The following is a 25,938-nucleotide window of genomic DNA, read 5'->3' on the forward strand; positions in this document are numbered from 1 at the left end:
AAGTCAAGGACACCCACCACCATCATCTCCTTGACACTCCATCTTCCTCCTCAAAAATTGCCCTACCCATTAACGAAATAATTCTGGACCCTGCACCAACTATTTGGCAAACCTCAGCATTGGTGGCACCTGCCTGAGAGCAGGCAGACAAAAATATTATGTCCCAGTGAGAGAGACTGAATTCCTCTTCTTCTACCCTTCACCCAACTCCATTGTGATGGATGCTATTAATTCCTACAGCTGTCAATACCAGATGAGGTCCACTGCCTATGATAGGGACTGGAAGTGCTTGGAACTTTTGGGGAGGAAGGAATACTCCTTGGCCGTGCTTCAGTTTCAAATTGCCTCAACATCTATGAGGCAAAGGGTTCTACTCAGCGCTTACCTTAGGTGGTTCCCAGAAGTGACCAGTACGTCCCTCTGGCTCGAAGGTGCACGGGCAGCCAGGCAGCTCTCCGCACTGCCCCAGTCCACAGGCGCCACAACCACAGTTCCTAGCCAATGGGAGGTGTGGAGCTGGCACTCTGGATAAGGGCAGCGTGTGGAGTCTCTATTGCCTGGCTGCCCCTGTGCCTACGGGCTGCAGGAACTTGCTGCTGCTTCCAGGAGCCATGCAGAGCTAGGGTAGTCAGGGAGCCTACCTTGGCTCCACTGTGCCGCCAACCGGACTTTTAATGGCCTGGTCAGGGGTGCTGACTGGAGCTGCCAGGGTCCCTTTTCGACCAGGTGTTCCAGTCGAAAAATGGACACCTGGCAACCCTACAATCTGGATGTAAGTTGAGGATGGAAGAGCTTGAATCTGGTGGCAACCAAGATGTCTGAGCACCAGAAGGCCTGCTGATCCTTCTGAACAATTTATAAATCCACCTATATTTTTGCAAAGCTCCCATGCTTGCTTTCCCTGATAAAGCTACATAGTTTAGAGATAATAGGGGCCCTTAACAGTATCTAAAATAGACTGAACTTGTACTCTTGTGGCTTAAATTGTTGGCACATGGTTTCCGCCTTTGATTCTGTCTGTTCAGCAGTTTGTCTAAATGGAGGAAGTTTTGTAAAGAAACCCGTTATGACTTTGCAAGTGACACAGTGCTAAGGGTTTGAGACCAGACTTTTTTCCAGGTTCAGGATGACTTCCTTAGCATGTCTGAGTGATATCTGTCATAGCAGGTCTGAGGTCTGTTTATACTATCACACACATTACATTTTTGGTAACTAGGTCTGATGCCCATTACAGGATCCTGCAATATTTAATAAAGTAGTATTTCTCAGACTTACTTCTTTGAGAGTTGGTAGTTCGTTCCCCAGTAATGGGGAATCTAATAGTTCTAATGTATTTGCTTCTGGTCGGGCCTGCAGTGTGCTAGGTGCTGCACAAACAAAAAAAGGTACTGTTCTTGCCCAAAAATCTCAGACTATACTCTCGGGAAGAAAGGAAGATTACTGAAGTAACTGTAATTCTTTGTCTTCATGCACACCTGAATCGTGCATCTATACAATGTTTTTGAACTGTGGTTACTGGTAAGTAACTCTTTAAAGATTTTTTTGACAATGGATAAATGTAAGCAGAAATATTCACTGGCCCCATATTGAGTAGTTTGTTCTATAATTATGCTTGTTCTATATGAGGAACTACTTATTTACCTAGTTCATAGCAGTTTGGCATAGGTGTAAGAAACAAATGAGTCAACATAAGAGCTGAATATTATCTTTCAGAAAGTCTTTGACAAAGTCCCTCACCAAAGACTCTTAAGCAAAGTAAGCTGTCATGGGGTAAGAGGGAAGGTCCTCTCATGGATCAGTAACTGGTTAAAAGATAGGAAACAAAGGGTAGGAATAAATTATCAGTTTTCAGAACGGAGAGAACTAAATAGTGGTGTCCCCCAGGGCTTGCTAGTGGGACCAGTACTGTTCAACATATTCATAAATGATCTGGAAAAAGGGGTAAATAATGAGGTGAGAAAATTTGCAGATGATACAAAACTACTCAAGATAGTTAAGTTCAGAGCAGACTGCAAAGAGTTACAAAAGGATCTCACAAAACTGGGTGACTGGGTAACAAAATGGCAGATGAAATTCAATGTTGATTAATGCAAAATAATGCACTTTGGAAAACATTCTAACTATACATATAAAGTAGTGGGGTCAAAATTAGCTGTTACCACTCAAGAAAGAGGTCTTGGTGTCATTGTGGATAGTTCTCTGAAAACATCCACTCAATGTGCAGCAGCAGTCAAAAAAGCTAACAGAATGTTGGGAATCATTAAGAAAGGGATTGATAATAAGACAGAAAATATCATTTTGCCTCTATATAAATCCCAGGTATGCCCACATCTTGAATACTGAGTGTAGATGTGGTTACCCCATCTCAAAAAAGATATATTGAAATTGGAAAAGGTACAGAAAAGGGCAACAAAAATGATTAGGGGTATGGAACAGCTTCCATATGAGGAGCAATTAATAAGGCTGGGACTTTTCAGCTTGGAAAAGAGATGACAAAGGGGGGTATGATAGAAGTCTATTTAAAAACATGACTGGTGTGCAGAAAATAAATAAGGAAGTGTTATTTACTCCTTCTCATAACACAAGAACTAGGGGTCATCAAATGAAATTAATAGGTAGTAGGTTTAAAACAAACAAAAGGAAGTGTTTCTTCACACAATGCACAGTCAACCTGTGGAACTCTTTTGCCAGGGGATGTTGTAACAGCTAAAACTATAACAGGGTTCAAAAAAGAACTCGATAAATTCATGGAGGATAGGTCCATCAATGGCTGTTAGCCAGGATGGGCAGGGATGGTGTCCCTAGCCTCTGTTTGCCGGAAGCTGTGAATGGGTGACAAGGGATGGATCACTTGATGGTTACCTGTTCTGTTCATTCCATCTGAAACACCTGGTGCTGGCCACTGTTGGAAGACAGAATACTGGGCTAGATGGATCTAGTATGGCCATTCTTATCTTTGTTTACTAATAATGCAGTATTGGAATGACACTGGAATATAATGGATGACTATTGGTTCCTCTTTTCACAAAAGAAAATTCAGTTTGGTCAATTCTTAGTAGAGTGATATAAAAACGAACATCTTTGGGATCCTTTGTATCTAAGGCACTTTCTTGTCAGTCAGTTTTATCTTAGATCTAAGGTTTAAATGATGACTTTTTTACTCTCTGAATATTAATGATCTGTCTTAGTCATTTAGACTAGCCTTCAAATACAGTTCATTTTTTCAGTTTGCTTTTTCTCTACAGAAGGAAGTGTTTGTATCTGATGACATTTTCAATCTGTTTCTCAGTCTTCATCTGCAACCCAAGCTCTAAAATCTTTTGATTGTTTAAATTCGCTCCCTGAAGGGGTGACAAATTGTGACTTAAACAGAACACTTTCTGTTTACAGAATATCCCAGAGCCATTTGGTGGGTTGGGACAGTGACATCTTTAGCACTTTCTGTTGTTTGAATCTTCAGATTTTGCTTACGTGGTGTCCTATTGACACTTGGAGACAGTTGACTTGAGTTAATGAGTAACCAGACTTCCATGGGATTTCCAAACTGATTTTGGTATCTCCACTCCCATTCCCCTTGATAAAAATGCTCACATTGGCATTCTTTTCTCGGGACAAGGAGTGGGAGGGGTTATTCTTTGCTTATCTTGCAGTAGTTGAAAGCTTGTACTGCTAATAAAGGTACAACTAATGTAAAAGTGTTTAGCTGGCATGTGCAACCAAGACAAAACTGAGCATAGGAACTGTAGGCAATGTTTTAGTCAAAATATAATGCAATTATTTGCACAACCTGTTTTACTATAGAAAAGGTTTTTCTATAATTTGTAGAATTTGTTTTGATTTGTGATCGTTTGAAAATTAGCAATAATACCTTATATTTAAAAAGTGTGGTATTAATCTTTAACACGTACATAACTATTGCAAGCACAAAATAGCTAAAATGGGGATTTTATTTCTATTTTTATAAAGCATCTTTTGGAGAGAGAAAATCCTGTGGGGGTGTCATTTTTAAAATTTGTTTTAAAGCCACTTCAAAATTAGTTTTGTTTTATTATGCATTCTATACACTTATGTGAGGCTAAATCATTTTGTTTTAAGGTTCTCTTCATTGAACAAAAAACCAAACAAACGCAAAACTACCTCTATATAAACCCCATAGCTAATATTACTTATTTTGAAAGGATTATATTATTGGTGGTGGTGGGAAGGTATATTTGTAATCAGTTGTTACAGGTACAGTTCTACTATTTCAATTTGCCAACGCCACATGGAGACTCCATTTAACTGCCTTGAAACTTCAGTTTTGTACTTCATTTCTGTAGTCAAATATTAGTCCTAAACAGCTTTAAAGCTCTTTTTTGGATGGGAAAGGAGAGGAGAAACTGAGTAGGAGAGGGGCTTGGGGGGAAAAAAGGTTGAATGTTTGGTATCCTCAAATGTTTTGTGTACATGTTTTCTTTCTGGAGCAGCCTTCCAGTGGGAGTAGTGGAGGATAAAAAAACAACCTTAGCTTCGCTTGATAAATTTATGGAGGGGGATGGTATGATGAGACAGCCTACAATGGCAGGTAGCTGATATGCGATAGCTAGCAGCAAATATCTCCAATGGCTGGCAATGGGACGCTATATGAAGAGGGCCCCGAATTACTACAGGGAGTACTTTCGTAGGTGTCTGGCTGGTGGGTATTTTCCACATGCTCCGGGTCTAACTGATTGCTATATTTGGATTTGGGAAGGAATTTCCCCCGGGTCAGATTGTCAGACCATGGGTTTCTTTTCCTTCCTCTGCAGCATGGGTGGGCTCCAGCTGTGTGCTAATTGGACCGTGGATTGAGAACCGCTGGACTAGGTGATCATGATGGTCCCTTCTGGCCTTAAAGTTTGAGTGTATATGTTGTACGAAGATTGTGGATACTTTGTGGTGCACTTAGAACAGTTTTCGATGGGAATAGTCAGTGGCAGATTGGCCTTTGGTGTAGACTGATGCTGTCTGGAAGGAGTTTGTCTTGTGGCTCTCAATTCTAGTGAATTAAAGAGTTTCATGGCATTCTTTTGAGATATATTGTGTGTTTAAAGGTTTTTTTAAGTTTGTCCTTTGTAATAAAAATAAAAATAAAAAATGTGCCTAATAAAAACATCTATCTGGAACCATCTTAAAACTCTATCACAATTTAAGGCTTGGGGGAGATCAGCTTTTAATAATCTGATGGAGTTTTTTGATTGCTGTGAAATTACCCAATGAAACCTACATATTTTTATAAAAGGTTATATATGATAAATCTTCTTTATGTGGTCAGTGGGAGCATTTAATATTTTCTTGTTACGTTTAATAGCATTTCTATTTTATCTTTAGACCACTTCTAATGTATTGTTATAGACAATAAAATAAACATTTGTGTAAATACAACTACTTATTTTGAATGCAGAGCAGTTCAGCTTTGATGCAGAGTTCATTAATTGTGCTCCGTGAATACAAACGTTTTAACTGACTTCTCATGCTACCATATATAAACACTTGTGATAAAAGATACCTAGACTGCAGTGGATGTCACTGAAGAGCACTCTCTTCTTGACAAGTCAGATATAGCACGCGAGCTTTGCCTTTTTTTAACCAATTTGCTGTCGACCTTGGGTCTGTTATGGCTTCGGGTCTAACTTACATGGCAATAGTATCGGGTAATTATCTGTTTGCATTGGATTTATTAATATGAATGTTTGGTAAACTTTTATGATTAGTGCTCTACCAAATTCATGGACATGGAAAAACGTGTCATGGACCGTGAAATCTGTTTCTTTGTGTGTTTATACTGTACGGATTTCACAGGGGAGAACAGTGTTTCTCAAAGTGGGGGTCCTGACCCAAAACGAGGCTGCGGGGAGGGGTATCCCAAGGTTATTTTAGGGCGGTTGCAGTATTGTCACCCTTATTTCTGTGCTGCCGTCAGAGCTGGACGTCTGGAGAGGTTGCTGTTGGCCAGGTGCCCAGCTCTGAAGGCAACAGCGCAGAATAAGGGTGGCAATACCATACCATGCCATCCTTACTTTTGTGCTACTGCTCATGGTGGATCTGCCTTCAGAGCTGGGCTCCCAGCCAGCAGCCGCTGCTCTCCGACTACCCAGCTTTGAAGGTAGCGCTGCCATCAGCACCAGCACAGAAGTAAGAGAAGCAGTACTGCGACACCCCCCTCCCACCCCAGCTCCTTTTTGTGTCAAGACCCCTATAATTACAACACTGTGAAATTTCAGATTTAAATGTCTGTAATCATGAAACTTACAATTTTTAAAATCGTAGGACTGTGAAATTAACCAAAATGGACCGTGAATTTGGTTGGGCCCTATTTATGGTATAAAAACCGTTCTTTAATCTTTCATCATTATTTATGAACAAGTCACATACTTCGAAGAGAGAGGAATTCTGTCAAACGTTGGGTGCCTCTCAGCAAAAAGAGTATTTAAACAATAAAATTTTTGAGAAAATTCTATATGAACACTGCTTTTCTAAATCATTAATCTCTAGTGATGCAAAACCTGCAAAATACCACTATCAATACTTCATTTCATATCCAGCTATCTTGAATAGAAAAACCTGACCTTTTCCAACCTTGCTGGGTTTTTATAGCCATCCATATATGTTGGTGTAATCTTACCAAGAGAGGAAGTAACCTGCTGTAATATTTGGTCTAAATTATTTATTTTTAACTGGCCTAATTATAGGTATTTTATAACAAGCGTGATAAAAAAGTTTGTTTATTCAAAAGGATGCATGTTTTGCAGAGAAGAAGAATACACTTTAATGTGGTCACTGTTAGCTGCTGTTGCAAGGGAAGGTATGAGGAAAAATGAATAGTATACCTTATTTCCCTTTGATGTTTGAGAGAATAGCGGCCTGTGTTCTTTTAAAATTTTTTTTTTTTATGTACAGTATGCTACCAAAGACATGCATTGCCACATGGGAAGCAACAAAGCTTCCATGATGTCTTCTGTAAACTATCAGCACTTAGACTTGAGTAATACATTTTTTCTGGCTTTGCTTTAATTACCTTGCACACCCTGCTTCTTGTAATTAAGATCAAAGCATTTGTGTAGTTACACTGTGGAATTTACTTCCATCTGGTTACTTTTTATCAGATACTTTAATAGTATTCCCAATTAAACTTTGATTTGCATATTTTTAAAGTAACTGTATAGATGCTGAAAGTGACACACATAGTTTGGCTTTGGAGCGGAGTCTTGATGTATGTAGTTCTGACTGCATAGAGCTGCAGTATGTTCTGGTAAATGTTGCTAGACTTAACTATTTTTTTTTTTTTTGGAGGGGGGCTGGATAGAGAGGAAAATAAAAGGACTTGGACTCTTGAGATTTTTTTTCTTCTTCTCATGAGCATTGAAAACAATTTTTTTCTTTTCAGCTGTGTCAAAGTAGAGGAGCACCATGCTGTTGACATTGATCTGTACCACTGTCCCAACTGTGCAGTTCTGCATGGACCATCCTTAAGTAAGTACTGAATGCTCAAACAAAGATGAAGGGTGTAAATGACTATATATATTCTGTCCCCAACCTGGAACTGGAAAAAATTGTTGGGAAGGACATTCAAAATGTAACAGGCTATTTATGGCTAATTCTAAGTTTTAAAAAGTAGTCTGGGGAGGTTCACATGATGCACGGCAGTAGATAAATTGGGTTAGAGCACCTACAGACTTTTTTCCTAACGGTCATTATCCCATAAAAATGTAAACCACAACTAAAGATCAAACACAGAGAAATTTAACTGAATATTTGGATTGTGACTGGAGTTTGAAGAAAACAAAACTGAGTTGTAGGGGAGAGAGGATGGTGGTGACTTTTTAAGTGACTTGAGTGTAGGCAACGATGGTGCATCATTCTTCTCAGGTTTCATTGGACACTGGTGAATATAGCAGGGAAGTGAAAACTGACAAAATCCTAAAGGACCACACTATAAAAACAAGGAGTTCTTATTCAAGTGATTGCTCATGTCCATTCCGTTTTAGGTGTGTGTGCTTGTCTCACGCGCTGGTGCCGGAATTTTTTCCCTCCGAGATATCCGTAGGGGACTGGCTCTGGCACCCTCTGGAGTGGTGTGCATATGCGGTGGTATAAGGGGTGCTGTTGGCTCCCCCCTCCCCCAGTTCCTTCTTACCGCCTGTGATGGTGCTTGAACGTCTCCTTGCCTTGGCAAGCTTACGTCTCTCAGCTGTGTCTAGTTGTGAACTTTTTGTATATATTTGTTAAAAACTTGTATACTATTATAGTTCCAGTAGTGTTAGAGTTAGTAATAGTTGGTTAATCCTAGACAGAACTTAGCCTAGGGATGGGTCATGCACTAGTCCCTAGGCTTCAAGCCTTGTGACTGCTGCAAGAAACCTATGCCACTCGGTGATCCGCATAAAAGGTGCTTAAAGTGCTTGGGGGAACCAATGTGGGCGACCAGTGTCACATCTAAGAGCTTCAGGCCATGAACAACAAAGGAGTGGGACATTCGTCTTTGAGCGCTCCTTATGGAGTCAGCCCTCGCACTGGCATCGGAGCCGACTAGATCGGACTCTGCTCTGAGAACCGCAGCCTTGGTGCTGAGCACGCCGCCGGCACCAACCTCAGACAGTCCCATCCCTGGTACCGGCTAAAAAGCAAAGAAGGGCCAGAAGAGGCCATTTTCCTGTTTCCTGTGAAGGGAAGGAGAGAGCCGGAGGAGATAAAAAGACCCACGAGGGGCAGCTCTTTCGCTCTGGACTGTGGCCTACTGAGTTGTCGAGCCCCCTTCAATCCCTGCCCACCACCCCAGAAAGCGGCAGAGGCACTCGGTGGTGCTGTCCATGCCGGAGGTCTTTTAGGTTGCTACAGACATATTGTCCCTTCTGGTGCTGTCCACGCCAGCTACTGGGGTGCCCCGTTCAAGGGGGAAAACCTGCCCTGGGACCCTTCGAGCAGTCTCCATCTGTGCAGGGGATGCCCCACCAGCTCTCTTCTGAACAGCGCCACCAGCCCCCGGATGCGGGTTGGCTTACCTGCCAGAGTTCCTGACATTGTTCCCCCATCTGCAGGCAGTGTTCACTGGGATCCTGGCGTTGATCATTGGCTGTCTGGTGTAGACCCTTGGAGGCGTGTCGCCAGTCCCCAGAGCTCTGGCGCCTGGAGCGTCCGAATCTCCAATTTGCCAGTACAGATTCCCATGGGTGCGTTGATGGTCTCTAAGACATCGATCCTCTTGCTCCCAGTCCACAGAGCAGCACCGTTCTCATTGCGTGAAGTGTCGATCACGGCACCGAGAGACATGGGCCTGGTACAGCTCCCCAGCAGAGGTCCACGGAGAGAGCCGACGGGAACGGGGTAGACAGGCGACATCAGTCCCATTCTGGTCCCCCAGACAAGACTCCCCTTCCTTGGGCTCTAAAAGTGAGGAGTAAGACCTGCCCGCAGGCCAAGACCACCTGCTGGGGGCATCGGCATTTCCTTCTGGGCCCCCAGGGGCTGCATGGCCCCAGGGCCAATGACCAACCCCGACACCTGTGGAACTCCTGGGCATGGCCAACCCCTGGATATCTGTGGAACCCCAGGGTATTTCCCCAGCCATTGCAGAGGCATTGGTCGGTCTCAAGGGCATCGGAAAGGTGGTCGGCCACAGTCTCCCTCCCACCCCCTGGCTTGTAAGCAGAATCAGAGAAAGCTCCCCAGGGACAGCCAGCTTCATCTGAGGCTCTTTTGGCAGAGGCAGTGGAGTTACCAGGCCCATCTGTACCTGTCTCCTCATTATCTTTGCCCGATGAGGTGATACTGGGGCCCTCTCACACAGTTCTTCAGGATGACACAGCCCACCAGGAGCTTTTGAAGAGGGTGACATTGAACCTCGGGCTGGAAGCAGAGTTGTCGGTGGAGCCTTCAGACTCCCTGTTCAATGTGCTGAGTGCAGCAGCCGCCTTGAAGGTGGAATTACCAGTACATGAGGGAGTTGTGAAACTGAGCAAGGCCCTTGGCAAAGCCCATCCTGCCTGCCCCCCCATCTCTAAGTGGGTGGAGCAGGAGTACTATGCCTCCACTAAGGGGTTTGAATACCTGTACATACCCCCCGCCCCAAGCTCACTGGAACTGTCAGCAGCCAAGGAGCATGATAGATAAGCCCAACCGGGATCGACCCCTAAGAATAAGGAGGCGAAGAGGCTTGATCTTTTTGGTAGAAAGATTTATGCTACGCTCAGCCTCCAGCTAAGAGGTGCCAAACATCAGGCCCTAATTGGCCACTATGATTATAACATCTGGCAGTCCATGGCCAAGTTCGCAGAGTCGCTGCATGAGGAGCCCAGGAAGGAATTCCTGGCTATTCTGGAGGAGGGCAGAGCAGTAGCCAGGACAACCCTACAAGTGGCTTCAGATGCGGCAGACTCCATGGTCTGGTCTATGGCTTCGGCCATTTCAATGAGGCTGGCATCCTCGTTGCAGTCATCCGGCTTCGTGGCAGAGGTTCAGCAGTCCATCCAGGACCTCCCCTTCGACAGCTTGGTGCTGTTCACAGAACAGACAGCAAGTTGCATGGCCTAAAAGACTCTAGGGCCCCTTCATGCTTGGTGGGTCTGAACACCCTGGTTGCCCATGAGAAAGCAGTTCAAGCCGCAATAGTCCCACAGGTTTTTGTGGGTCCTTCCCGTTCAGAGTCATTCTGTAAAAAGGTCAGGGGCTTTAAGCATGGCAAGGCCATCAGCCGAGCTCCTCAGCTCACTCGAGCTGTACCTGCACCCAACTAGGTAATAAGCAGGCATTTTGAGGGTGTGCTTGAGCATGGGTCCTTAGCACAGTAGCAGGGAGGTATAGGCTCCAGTTTATTTCCTCCCAGTCTGTCTTCAGGGATCCTTCTCACGAGCATCTACTTGCTCAGGAGGTGCAGGGCCTTCTGCAGGTGGGAGCAGTAAAGGAAGTTCCTCTGCACTTAAGGGGAAAAGAGTTTTACTCCCACTATTTTTTGATCCCAAAGGCCAAAGTGGGTCTGATAATGTCATAATCATATAATATTACTGTGAAGAGTATGGGGTGCAGTGTCACACTATCCTCTTGTATCTTTCTAATTTTTCTCATTGCCTGTCTCCGTTCCAGCTTCCTGATTTATAAACAAATCCCCACGCATCCCTGTGTGAACCTAAATCTCGTAAGAATTAGCCTAAATCTCCTAGGAATTGCAAAAGAAACCATCATTCAAACACAGTGCCAGCAGAGACGACTTCTCCATCCATTCCCTCTTCATTAAATCCATTTGTGGTGCAGATCATGAGTGGAAAGATGAAAGACTTCACTTCATTCCTTGACGGGTTACTTGCAAACCTAAGTGGACAGATTTCCTGAGCAAGTAAAAAAGCAGGGAACTTGCAACTTAAGTTAGTGATAGTAGTTGTAGATTGCATCGCATATCTTTGCCAAGGGCTGAGCCAGTTAAAAGCACAGGTTACCAGAACAACCAAGTACCTTGAAGAGTTAGAGAAGATACACAGAAAGCAAAAATCTGAAGATTGTCTGTCTGCTAGTAGGCAATGAAGGCATCTTCAGTTCCTTGATTTTCCGTGAATGTTCAATCTCTTCTCCAAAAGAAGGCAAGGTGAAAACCAGCATGACCTGTTGTCTTCTGGATTCCCATCCAATAGTGAACTATGGTTCAGCCCTGAAAAATAAAGGATAAGTTCTACATGCTGTACCCTCCCAAGCTCAAGGTTGTATACAATGGGTCGCCTATATATGTTTCACCTGCAGATAAACAGGGATTTCTGGTCATGGATTGGCAAAATTGAATCTGTTCTGAGCAGCTGGATTTATTTCACACATTTTCTCTGTGGTTTTGTTTTTCTTTTCTATCTCCTGACTGGGACTTCATGGATTATAAATTAAGTGACACAGTAAATTTTGATAAGGGGTAATTTTGGCAATATTTCATCTAAAATTATGCTATGTGGCCATATTATTATGGGATCAGTTACACTGACTTATAGTGTCATTCCCATATATCTTTGCAAGAACAGAATTATTAAGATAGAGCCCTAGTGTTGCAGCTCTCTGAAGATGGATGTGTGGGGTTCGTGTTTAATCACACACATTTATATTTTTTTATAAATTAATAGGGGAGGTAGATATCAGGGTTTGTATTTTTTTCATTTGTATTATGTAATTTTGCTGAGACAGGAAGTGGGCAGGGAGGAGTTTCAAAGGTGATTAGATAGTCTGTTTGAAGTAAAGGCTCATAAATTCATCCTACTGCAGGGTTCACCCAATACTCCCTAGACTTGGAGCTTGATTTCTGTGCTTGATAACTTTTGAACTTTGTCAGCATGTCGCACAGGAGTTTTGATATACAACATACTTGGTTATGCTGTTTGATGCTTACCACGTGATAGGTTTTAAATATTTTGGGTTTTTCCTCCCAAAGGGATGACTCCTGTATACTGTAAAGTTTGTATAATTTCTTAACCTAGGTTTCTGGGAAACTGGCTCCTATTAGACTTTTATTTGGTCTCTAGAAAATGTTCAAAATGAAATACTCTGGATCATTAAATCAATACCTGTTCCTGTAATTTAATGGCTAGTTTGGGATTAAATTTGCTTTTGAAGAATATGAAGAGCATTCAGATTACTATCAAAAGAAAATAGTAGCCTCTTTGGAGGCAAACTGCATATGTTTTCCTCTTGTGAGCATATTTAAATTGTGCCGAGAGTGGATGGAGCAGGTTCTTCCCTTTTCATTCAGCCCTAAGAGCAAAAAGGTATGTATCTTGGAGCGTAATGATTAAAACATTTTAATAATGGAGGAAAGAATATTGAATGGAAAAGAGTAAATGTTGTGAAACACTTACATACATAATAGTGTGGTCTTGGTTTTTTAAAGGCTAACCCTCTTCTAGTTAAGCCCTTACCTAGGGAAATGTTTTGGGTGGAGTTTTGAATTTTATTCTAAAAGTTTATCAGCATTGATTTTCCACCCCTCCCCTCCCCAACCAATTCGCCGAGGATATTTGAAAGATTGCTGAGAGGTTGGGTAACCGACCTTTCTCTGAATGGCATATGGAGATTACATGCTAAGAATCCAGCTTTGCCTGCCTTTTCTAGAGTGTTTCTGATCTGTATTGGTGTGACATCTGCTCCTCAATTAATAACGTTAGAGATGAGATGTTAAAGTTGTTGCAGCCCTGATTGTTTTGGAAAATTAATCTCTTGTATAGGATATAAATTAATAGCTTCAGGATTAGCAATGTTTAGTTTAGGGGCTAAAAGCCTTGTTAAATGCCTTTTTGCACTGGTGTGGTTATCAATTCTCTAACCTTTCATCACTGCACCTGTCCTATGGATCAAAATACAATATAATGCATGGAAATATCCACCAACCTCCTCCAACGTTCTTCCCACACCGTCTCTGAAAGTGTGGTGTGATATATGGATGGATGGAGGTTTTTGGGGGTTGGGTGGGGAGGGAAATGGGCTTTGTAATTTACCTTGACTGCTAATAAATCCTGGATCTACCAAATCAAGGAGAGAGATATGTTCCAAACTTAAGTATGCCTCATGAATGTTCAGCTGACAGTCTCCTTCTTAGAGCCCTGCAACCCAACCTCAACCCAGTGAAACCCAACTACAAGGGTCAGGTCTTGCAGCACTTCTCACCATACACACCACAGCAGAGGGAGGCAGACTGCAGAAGTGGGCTGTTCATCCATTGCTGCACTGACTCTATATGGGCAGGAGGAGGAGAACTGACTCCACAAGCAGGAGTTGGTGGCAGCGCTGACTCAGGTTTTGGGGGAAGGGTCGGGTTGGAAAATGACCTGACCCTCTCAGTCTTGGTTTGGATGGGTTTAGGTCTGGGTCAGGCCTAAAAATTAGGCCAGAGCAGATTTCTATCTCCCTCACTTATATCAAGGGGCTTACAGCTCAAGTACCTGCACTGATCGCCACTGCAGGAATATGACATAAGGATAAGGGTGCACTTTGCATTGGAAATTCTTTGAAAGAGAAGATGATGTAGAGTAAAAATTATCTTAATTGGTTCACATTGTTTCAAGTGGGTAAATAATCTAAATTTATTAGGTACAATAGGTGAAGTCTCTATTCTTCAGCACATCACCTCTGTTTGAGCTGAAATCTTGATTTGGGCTTTCATTAATTGGCTCTAATGTTAAAGGTAGGGCTTTCGATTAATCACAGTTAACTCAGGTGATTAACTTAAAAAATATTAATTGCAATTAAAAAAATTAATTGTGATTAATCTCTTTTAATTGCACTGTTAAACAATAGAATACCAATTGAAATTAAATATTTTGGATGCTTTTGTACATTTTTCATATATATTGTATTCTGTGTTGTAATTGAAATAAAAGTGTATATTATGTTTTGTTACAAATATTTGCACTGTAAAAATGATAAAACAAAGTATTTTTCAGTTCACCTCATACAAGTACTGTAGTGCAATCTCTTTGTTGTGAAAGTGCAATTTACAAATGAAGATTTTTGTTTTGTTTTTTGAGTGCAGTTATGAAACAAAACAATGTAAAACTTCAGAGCCTGCAAGTCCACTCAGTCCTACTTCTTGTTCAGCCAATCGCTAAGAGGTTTGTTTACATTTATGGGAGATAATGCTGCCCTCTTCTTATTTACAGTGTCACCAGAAAGTGAGAACAGGCATTTGCATGGCACTTTTGTAGTTGGCATTGCAAGATATTTATGTATCAGATATGCTAAACATTCGTATGCCCCTTCGTGCTTTGGCCACCATTCCAGAGGACATGCTTCCAGGCTGACAACACTCATTTAAAAGAATGTGTTAGTTAAATTTGTGACTGAACTCCTTGGGGGGAATTGTATGTCCCCTGCTGTTTTACCTGCATTCTGCTATATATTTCATGTTCTAGCAGTCTCGGATGATGACCCAGCACATGTTGTTCATTTTAAGAACACTTTCACTGTAGATTTGACAAATCGTAAAGAAGGTACCAATGTGAGATTTCTAAAGATAGCTACAGCACTCAACACAAGATTTAAGAATCTGAAGTGCCTTCCAAAATCTGATTGGGCCAGGGTGTGGAGCATGCTTTGAGAAGTCTTAAAAGAGCAACACTCCGATGCAGAAACTACAGAACCCGAACCACCAAAAAATAAAATCAGCCTTCTGCTGGTGGCATCTGATTCAGATAATGAAAATGAACATGCATCAGTGCACTCTGCTTTGGATTGTTATTGAGCAGAACACGTGAGCACCATGGACGCATGTGCCCTGGAATGGTGGTTGAAGCATGGAGGGACATATGAATCTTTAGCGCATCTGGCACGTAAATATCTTGCGATGCTGACTACAACATTGCTGTAAGAACACCTGTTCTCACTTTCAGGTGATGTGAACAAGAAGTGGGGAACCTTATCTCCTGCAAATGTAAACATGCTTGTTTGAGCCATTGGCTGAACGAGAAATAGGACAAAGTGGACTTGTAGGCTCTAAAATTTTACATTGTTTTATTTTTGAATGCAGTTTTTTTGTACATAATTCTATATTTGTAAGTTCAACTTTCATGATAAAGAGATTGCACTACAGTACTTGTATTAGATTAATTGAAAAATACTATTTTTGTACAGTACAAATTATTTGTAATCAAAAATAAATATAAAGTGAGCACTGTAAACTTTGTATTCTGTGTTGTAATTGAAATCAATATATTTGAAAATGTAGAAAACATCCAAAAATATTTAAATAAGTGGTATTCCATTATTTTTAACGGTGCCATTAATCGCAATTATTTTTTATAATTGTGCAATTAATTGCAATTTTGTTAATCACTTGACAGCCCTAGTTATAACTGAAGAGCAATCAGTTCGGAGAAGTGGCTGTTCCTTTAAGGTAGCCCACACTCTAAGCATCTACATTTTAAGTGGGCGGTGTGGATGATGGGGTTCCTTAAGCAAGGTTTCAAAAGTGCTCCATGCATATGAAATGCTACATAAGTGTGAAATATTACTTGTATTTATTATAATAATAATCCCTATTACTTGAAATATATTTTTTCCAAAATTGTTTTGAAAGAAGCTTAAACATAATTATGTTCAGATTAAAAGGAATTTGTATTGCAGTTCCAGGGAGTATATATGTTAGGGATATTTTTCCACCTAATCATTACAAGATTGTTTATAACAATATAACTTGTAGGACTAAAGGTATAAAAAGAGCAAATTCCATATTACCAAATGTCAATTAAGGCTGACTTCTGGCCCACCAAAGAATCCACTGTGCTAATAAAGGCAAACTGCAGCACCGAAAGGAACTCTGCTGTGTAGTTTAAAGATGTAAAGATCAAATTCACTAATACCAGAAAATCACTCAGTTTATTTTCACACTTCAGCCAGAATTAAATCCACTTCTGATGCTGAATGAGCAAGCAACAGGTCGACAGGAGCTTCACCAAGCAACCACATATGTAGGAGCCCAAACTTTCAAGTGTGTGCTCCTGACTTGACAATGTATGGCATCCTATGGGTATGCAGTTTGAGTATCCACATGTCAGCTTGACTTGTGCACTTATCAGATATTTCATATATGTTTTTGAAAATATGGTCCACCATATTCTATTCCTACTCCTGCTGGGTAGACATGTAGATCACTGCAAATGTGTTTTAGTTGAGGGTTGCACTATTGCCAACCCGAGGCATTAAAAAATGAGTAATCATGAATAGCTTAAAAATAGAGGTATTTTAAAAATTAATACATTGTGGGTTCTTATTCTTTGCCTACTGGTTTTGAAGCCTTTAGGTTACACTTGGGTTATGTTTTCAAGTTTCTTTTGCTTATCATGAGGGCTAGAATGTTTTTTAAACCTGAGACTCTCATGTAGTCAATTGACTGCAGAATCAGGAGCTCCCAAGAAAAACATTCATGCATGTTGGCAACACTGCTTTTCATCTTGTTTTAACCTCTTTCAAATCCCATAGGTCAGCCTGTTTCTGTTGTGGTAGCAGCTAAAGACCCCAAACAGTATTAAATCCCCATTGTACAAACAAATAACACTGACAGTCCCTGTCTAAAATCTAGATTGTGATTTTTCTGAGACAATAGGCAAGGGTCAAACAAAGAGGCAAGTGGAGGGGAGGGCAGGTAGGAATAGTAAAGGTGTGTTTACATAAATTATTCAGAAGTGGTTACTGGCTTGGTGTGCAGAATGTAAAAATTGTAATTAAAATAATAATTAAATCAAAATGTAAATGTTTTCTCCTGTACTTCTTTAAACTAAACTTCTGGCCCATTCTCTGTTGCTCCTTTTCCTAAAACACCTCTGCATCTCCAATGGATTTCCTTAATCCATTTTAGTGTTGTAATTGTGGCAGGGACTTGCTTGTTTGCATTGGTGAGGGGACAAATATTTTTCCTTCCACTTCTTAGAGTTCATTTTTTACATGGCATGTTCATTCTAAATGACAAAAGTCAAGAAATTTGTTTTTTAAACAGTTATTTTACTTATCTGATTGTAAAATCCAGTAAGACACACTAGAACAGTACACAAACTATGGAAAATAATTGACAGTTAAATACAAAGGTACTTTTCTTACTGCTTTGTATTCTTGAATATTCTCTCCTGCTCAAGGAAGCATGGTGCACCTCCTCCCTAAGAACCACGTGGTGAAAAAGAATTAACTGAAATAAAATTATTAATTCCCAGCTCTCAAATGTTTAAAAACTGATTGTAAACATGAGTACTGCACTGTAAAAATAAATGTATTATGCAACTACTACGTTCTTTCATTGCAGTATATTATTACATCACAGATGAATTTTGGTGGAAGTGTTGTATGTTGCACATAATCAAATTAGTGGCTAATACTCTGCATTATTCAAATATTATTTATGATTTGAGGAAGTAGGTTTGGAAAGTTAATTAAAACTTGGCTTCATTATTCTTGAAGTACTGCTGAATATTTGAATAGTCTAGCTCTACAACACTGATTATCAGGTTAGCAAGTCACTATAAACATCACATGTTTAATTGAGCCAATTTATTTTCCTAAGTGTCTTTTAAAGGGCACAGTTTGTTGCCTCTGCAGAAAACAATACATCATTAGGAATAATTACCTGTCATGTATAACGACTGGGAGATGCAAATAGATTAATTAGCTGTCAATCAGTGCTGGACTGCAGCTGGTGATTCTGAAAAACCAGCAGCAAAAAATACTAGAGCTTATTAAAATAAAGCGAAGATAGGCGTGTGGGTGTTTTTTTGGTTTTGTTTTATAATTGAGAGTTCAGTCTTACTAGGTTTTATTGCAGTCTTTGGTGCAATATAAACTTTTTACAAGAGCTTATCCTAAATTTATTTAATATTTGGAATTATGGAATATTTGTTTAATTTGTTTTGGGTTGAATTAAGATCCAATAATATTATCATATTAATAAAACTGTTTAGTTGTCAGATTTTGTTAGCCAGGCTTTTTTCTCAAATTTTGAGACACCATTTGTGTAAGCTGGCTAGTAACCCGAGCTCTTTCCTTTTCAGCAGATATAATCAAGTTCTTGATCTGTACTAGAGTAGTAATTATTACATTACACACTTGGTCTCAGTATATATCTTGGGGGCAGCTGTCTATTAGCAGCTATCTAATACTATTGATCACAGTTTGGCATAGTTTTTTTGTTTTAGAATTTATCAGAATAAAATAAGTATAGTCTGAGTTTTAAGTTTTTGTTCAACTTCCCTCAAGTGGTAACTGTACATTGCAGATCAATAAAAAGGTAGTGAGCAACTAGGGCTAAACTCAGCTGAAGTTTTATTCCAAGCTGATGTGGTATGACACTTTTTGCTGAGGTACCTGATTGGGAATTTATTTGGGGTTCGCAGCCTCTGAAACGATAAAAGCTGAGTGGAAGAGAATCACAATATTCATTGTGTTGGTAGAAAGTGCTAATGAAGTGTTGGCATTCTTTGCCATCAAATTCATGGTTGAACGTTTGTTGCTTCTAAAGGAAGCAATAGCCTTACATTCTGTCTGAATTACGGTGCCAAGTGGTTGATAGAAATTAAGAGTAATTCATAGAAGTATTAAATGGGTTTGAGGACAGGTGATATTCAATCATTCTGTGTTAAACTGGGAAGCTTTTAAGATTAAGTAAATTTGCCAGTTTTTCAGTTCTCTTAAAACAAAAAAAGTGAGGTGGGAGACTGCATATAATTCCTTTGTGGCTTTGTGTAATTTTTTCAGTAACATCTGCGATTTGTAATGGTGTAACTGGCAAAGCAATTTATATGAGGACTTCTAGTTTTACATTTGTGTTTAGCTCTAGAAGTCTAAAGCCTTTTGCATGAATATACCATGTAGCTAATAGAAGAGAACCAAAGTCAATTGCCCAAAACCATAAAGGAACACCTATTTATCCTTTTGTTTTTATTAATATAAAATCATCCATCTGGAGCTTGATTGTATGTTGCAATTGCACCTAAAGGCTTCACTTAGGTCTAGAACCCTTGCGCTAGGCGCTGTACAAACATAATAAATAACAGTTCCTACCAAAAAGAGCTTACAAACTAAAAGACAAGGTGTAACCAGTGGATGGGGCAAACAAATGGGGTGAGGGATAGGATGAGTGGATGAGGGAGGAGTAACCAAAAATAAGTCATTTTAATAATGGCCAAAGACTAGATTTTTTGTATGTTTATACAACTGCTAGCATATCAGAAACCCCACTCAGGATTATTGGGATGTATTGGTCTATGGTAATATAAATATTAAGTAATAATTTAGTTTATCTTGAAGTTGTAGGATGATCTTATGATTAAAATGTAGGACTGAGCATTAGGAAACCTTAAGTTCTATTTCTGGCTCTGCTGTAGGCTTCCTCTTTAGTTTTCTGGGCGAGCTTCAGGCTGTTAGTGTTTGTATTCCCTTATTACAGGAGTGTTGAATTTTAAATCCTTATTCAGACGCTGCTTTGAGATTCCCAGATAGAAGGAGCTATAGAAATGCAAAGGATTAATGTTTTGTTATTACCACCATAATATTTTAAAGATAACTCTTTGTTTATGCAACAGATGAAGTCAACTGAATTAAAAATAGACCGTCAGTCTAATTAACGTGATTGGTTCACTGATGGAACATCAGCCGGTCTGACCCATACCATCAACACTGACTAATTTTAAATTTAATCCCTTTAAAAAAAAATCTAGTGAAGAAGAGGAGGAACTGGCACAGACATGACTACACAGAGTTTGAGGATGGTTCCAAACCAGTCCAAGCTGGAACACGGACTTTTGTTAAACAACTGCGGGCTCGCTCATTCCCAAGGTATGGAAACTTGCTTAGAAGTCAGATCACAAAAAGGGGAAAAACCTTGGGTATTGATCATGTCTAAAAGGTCTTCCTAACATGCCTCCACAAAAACACCACCATCACAAAAAACCCTTCCTCCATGTCTGAGATCTAATTTTTTTCATCCAGCGTTTCATATCCATATATTTGCCTTCAAGGCACCTTGTTGTAGCATCCATCAATCAAATTACTACACATGGGTGTAATTTCCTATGGAGTCTATCACTACCAACCCATACTGTTAGTTGTGTTGCCTCTTCAGCATTTTCAGCCTGTCTGGTCCAGGAAACGAGACTCAGAAATCACTTCCCATTTTCTCTCTAGTGTAGACCACAAACATTGGAACAGTGGTTTATCTAGTCCCAGATGCTTCAGAAGAAGATGAAAGAGATTCCCCTGGTGCACAGTTATGTAATAACCTGGTCATAAAAGACATTTCTTCCTTATTCCAACAGTTAAGGGTTGACTTACTCTCTAAAGCATGATGACTTATATCCCTTTTAAAAGAAAATGCTTTTTATTCTAATATATCAATGTTGTCCTTATCCGTGTATGTGATTTTTTTAATCTTCCTGAACTCTTGTCTTCAATGACATTCCGCAGATTAATTATGCTTATAAAAATGTACTTCCTTGATTGGTTTTAAATTTGTTGTCTTTTAGTTTCATTAAATGTAATCAGCAGGCTTGCCTTCACCTTGAGTGCTTAATTTAATATAGTTGTATCCACTTATTTTAATTTGATTTATATTAGCTATGTAACTCCAATAAGATGTTTCGTTGAAACCTGCCAAAGTTTTTTTTTGTTAATTTCTCTTTCAAACAGGTTTACTGGTTTTTTGGTGCTAATATTTTGATTTTTTTCCCCCAGTGCTGATGAAATCATTTTGAAAATGCATGGCAGCCAGCTGACACAAAGATACCTGGAGAAACATGGGTTTGATGTCCCTATTATGGTTCCTAAATTAGATGGTCTAGGGCTCAGACTCCCTCCCCCTACCTTCTCCGTTCTTGATGTGGAACGCTATGTAGGTAAGGGACTTTCTGGAATATGTGTGAATGCTTCAGCGTAGAGTGAATTAAATACAATAAATATTTGCAAAGCTACAACAGTTAAAGGATACTATATGCCTAATCTAAATTGAACAGTTCTTACGAGAAGGTTGGCAAGGGTAAATTAGACCTACGAATTTGGGTTTCATTTATGGGTATGCATGTGACGATTGTATGCCCATAGCTCTCAACATTCACACCTGGCAACTTATGGCACAAGCTATCAAAATGTGTGATAAATGACTGAAATGTTGAACAGCTGTATTTTGTTCTGCGACATACTATAAGCAACAGATTATAATGGTTTTTGAGGATGTTTTCTTACACTGTGAATCAGATAAGCTAGTTTTGTAATCTGTAGTCTAGTGATGGGGATGGGGGGCTTTGTTACAGATTTTAAAAATGGTTTGTCGCACAGTGAGAACATCTTTTAAAGGGTTTTACACTTACCAATTATTTATTGCTGCTGATGCATTGCACAACAAAGCTTTTGCATAAGTGAGGGTGTCCTGAGGGTGTCTGGGGTGTTGGGGAGAAGGTCCTTGCCTGGGCTTCTTATGTGGCTCTGGGGGTGGGGGTGAACTGCACCAAAATACAATCTCCCCACCTACACTGTTAATACATGGAGGTTTATAGCTGCTGTTTGGGTCCAGGGACTCCCAACTGCTGCATCTCTGGAACCCCCCCTCTTCTCTGCCCCTTCCCCTCCAAGGAGCAGAGCAGCCTGAGAGGGAAGGAGAGGAAGAGAGAGTAGATTTCAGACAAGTGAGGAGGGAGGGTGGGAGCTGTAGGGCAGAAATATTCACGGTTGGGGAGGAATAAGGGAACCGGAGGAGACTGAAAGCTCAGGGTCAGATCAGTTCCCTCCCTCCTCACCTCTTATGTCTGCAGATAAATTTGTTAGTCTCTAAGGTGCCACAAGTACTCCTCATTTTTTTTGTGGATACAGACTAACACGGCTACCACTCTGAAACCTCTCATATCTGTAAACTGTTGGTTCCTTAGTCTATCTAATCCTTCCCTTATAAGCTTTTTTTCTGCTCCCTGGGGGAGAAGTTCAGGGAGCACCATAGCTTCAGCAGGAGCATTTAGTCTTCCGTCAGGCTTGCTGGGCAGTCTCTAACCACCTCAGGACCACCTGAATATGTGTTTCAGTGGTTCAGTGAGACTGAGCCAGCTGCAGTGTGGAATGTGCTGCATAATATACTACAGCTAAGAGTTTTGTGTGTGCGCCTTGTACTTGGTGCCTTCGAGGAGCAGTGGGTGCTGTCCGGGGTTCTCTGCTCGGTGTCCCCGTCAGGTTTCCTTCATTTGACCCTTTGACCTCACCCCTGTCCCTGTTATCTCATTAGTTGTCCCCCGGAATCATTTGGCTTCCAGGTCCTGTGGATCCTCCCCTTAGGCTGGGGGGAGGTCCTTTAACACTTCCTGGATTCCAATAGAATCATCTCTTTTTTTGTTCTTTTGATAGTATGTTGAAATGCACTACAAACAGGATTTCTGTGCTTATCCGTATTTTAAGACTCGGCTAGAATACACTCTGTGCAGTATTCTGAATGACCTGACTATATGCTGATTACTCAGTCTCCTTATTAATTGCTCATGGTTGCTCGGAAGAATAGCTGGCATTTCAACAATTCTGTGACTTTATTTTGGAAGTCTGGCTATTCCAGGGCAGAAGATAATTCCCTCCCACCCCCCCACTTCCACACACTCAGATTGGCACATCAGTTTCCATGGCTCTTTTTCAAGGAGTGTCCCTGTGTGTGCTCCACTTTAGGTGAATGTGTGTGTCTACGCCAGTGATTGCTGAATTTCAGTGGCAGTGCCTGTTTGGGTCACAAATGTGCTCTCCCTGTTTCGGGCCGCTCGTGGTGGCTACATAGCGCTATGCAACCAAACCGCCCTCAATTGCTTCTCATCTGTTCTTGACCTGAGACGGAGCCATGGTAGCGCCTCTTTGCTTGCTTCATGTTTACCTCTTAGAGTTAGTGTTGGCTAACTACCCTCGTCTCTCATTGTTTATTTTCTTTCTTCTTTATTTTCACCCTTATAGTATAGTGTGCCTTTAACCTTCTTCACCTGGGGGAAGGCTACTGACGGGCATGCCCGGATCCTTGCGATTTAAATTTATTCTTGCTAGGAGGCAATCCTGGTCAGTGATGGGCATTCTCAGTGTGTCCGATGTCTGGGCGAGACACACATACCTCAGAAGTGCCACCATTGCCACAACCTCAAGGCTCACACCAGAAAATCAAGGGACTTAAGTTGAAACTTATCCTGATGGAAAAGACTCTGCACTTGGTTTCTGACTCCCTGACCCTTTTGCACCCTGAACACCAGTCTCTGCCATCCCAGTGACAGCCTCTGGCAGAGATTACCCACCACCCTCAAAGAGGAAGTCCTCAAAAAAGGTGGACAAAAAGCAGGCCACAACTTCCCCTACTAGGGAACCAGCTAAAAAGAAACACCCTCCCGGCTCATTCAACACTCTTGGTACTGACCACAGTCCAGCTGAGCCCCTCCGACTGACTGGGATCCTCCAATACTGCTGGTACCGTGAAAGGACCCTAAGAGGGCGGCCTCTGAGAGGAGTGGCAAAGAGAAGCTTACCTCCTCCTCCACGGTTCTGATGGAGCCGCTTAAATGTGTGGCACTGGGCAGCTTAGCATTGCTGTAGTCTGTTGTGCCACCTACCAATCACCTACTGCATAGCACAGCCAGATCAGAACCAACAACTGCTACAACTTCAGCGGCACCACCACCAACGTCCTCCTTGGTAACTGATGCTTGTGGTACTGCAACAATTCCTTTTCCACAAGGTCCTTCCAATGTCTGCAACACCGGAATCTCCCCTTCTTGGTACTGATATTACTCTGGCATATGTGGTACAGTGCCAGTCTACACCCATATCCAGATAGGCCCCTCCTTCCTCAAGTGAGGAGGAGGACAATTAGGAAGGGAACATTTTACTTCTCATCCATTCAGACAACCACCAGACCAGGTCAATTGGGAACAACCCACATTTCACCCCAGGGGTAACACCCATTGGTGGTATGGACATACATGGATGCTGCCACCAATGCCACTCACTCTGAAATTCAGGCTGAGATGCTCCCCATTCTCAGTACGTGGACCCTCTGAGCCTCCGGAGAAGACTTCTGAAGAGCAAGAGGAGACTTTTTTTAATTGGGAAGTCACCTTACCGACCGATATCTCTTCATCCTCTCTGGACGAAGTAGTCATGCTTCCTCCACCCCCAACAGCTGATGACTTTAGACAATTCCAGGAGCTATTTAAAAGGATTGCTTACTCTCTCAGGATACCCTTGGAAGAGGTTGCAGAGTCTCAGCACAAGGTGTTGGACATTTTACAAACACCAACCTCATCGAAGATTGCGATCCCCATAAATGAGGCACTCATGGATCCACCCAGATAATCTGGCAGGCCCCCCGCAACGATACCACCCACTTGTCAGAGACAGGAAGTACGACCCTTCTGGATTTTTTTTTGTTTTCATCTCCCTCCGCGCTGCCGCCCCCCCCCCCCGGGCTTGTTATGGTATAGGCTGTGAACAAACGGAACAGACAAAATCAGTTCCAGAACCACCTCATACGATCAAGACTGGAATCGGTTAGACCTCTTTGGGTGTAAGGCCTATTAGTCAGCGACTCTGCAATTCAGAATTGCCAATTACGGTGCACTGATGGCCAAATGTAATCTCATACATTATTCTAAGATGTCTGAGTTTATTGATTATGTCCCTGGTGATAAAAAAAAAAAAGAAAAATTCAAAGCAGTCATCTCGGAGGGCCATCTTCTTGCATGGACAGCTTTACAAGTGTCGTTGGATGCAGCAGACACAGCCGCATAATCTGTTGTTAGTGATTGTTATGCCTCAGGCTTTGTGGCTTCACCTCTCTGGGTTTCTGAAAGAGTAGTATAGTCTACTATTGAGGATCTTCCCTTTGAGGGCCCGAAGTTGTTTGCAGCCAAGACTGATGACTTTCCCCATACCCTAAAAGATTGCAGGGCAACTCTTTTTTGGTCTTTTGGCATTTACATACCTGCACAAAGAAGGAAGCCAGGAAAATACCACTCAGTACAACGAACAAGGCCATATGTCCAACCATAGGGACAATCTGACCCACAAAAACATAGATGCCTACAGGTAGTAGACCATTCCTATCTCCACCATCGACATCCCAGTAACCTCCCTTGAAAGAGCAATTTTGAGGGTTTGATTGAGGGCCCAAGATGCCTCCTGCATTTCCAAATGCTGAAACCATCAACAACTGTCCATCCTTTCAGAGACAGTCTAATCCCATTCTACCCAGTATGGCAGACCGTCACCTTGGACAAATGGGTATTAGAAATTATCAACACTGGTTACTCAATCCCATTTACCTCCTCCCCCCTACCCAGCTTCCCTTCTTGTCCCTTTTCAGGGACCCTTTTCATGAGCACCTTCTACAACAGGAAATAAACCCACCTCCTGCACTTGGGTGCTGTAGAAGCAGTACTGACACAACACAGAGGGGAAGGGCTTTTATTCCCACTACCACTTAAC

General features: G+C 41.4%; 1 protein-coding gene across 2 annotated transcripts in view; it reads left to right on the forward strand.

Moving 5' to 3' along the window:
- KDM7A (lysine demethylase 7A) overlaps positions 1-25,938 on the forward strand; it is a 95,648-nt gene that overhangs the window by 16,629 nt on the left and 53,081 nt on the right. For both annotated transcript variants that reach the window (XM_073322670.1, XM_073322678.1), the window contains exons 2-4: positions 7,406-7,491; positions 20,175-20,292; positions 21,187-21,347. In XM_073322670.1, coding sequence (XP_073178771.1) covers positions 7,406-7,491; positions 20,175-20,292; positions 21,187-21,347 — 365 coding nt within the window. The remainder of the gene's footprint in view (positions 1-7,405; positions 7,492-20,174; positions 20,293-21,186; positions 21,348-25,938) is intronic.

The sequence above is a fragment of the Lepidochelys kempii genome, chromosome 1 (assembly GCF_965140265.1).
Source record: "Lepidochelys kempii isolate rLepKem1 chromosome 1, rLepKem1.hap2, whole genome shotgun sequence".
In the NCBI taxonomy this organism is placed as follows: Eukaryota; Metazoa; Chordata; order Testudines; family Cheloniidae; genus Lepidochelys; species Lepidochelys kempii.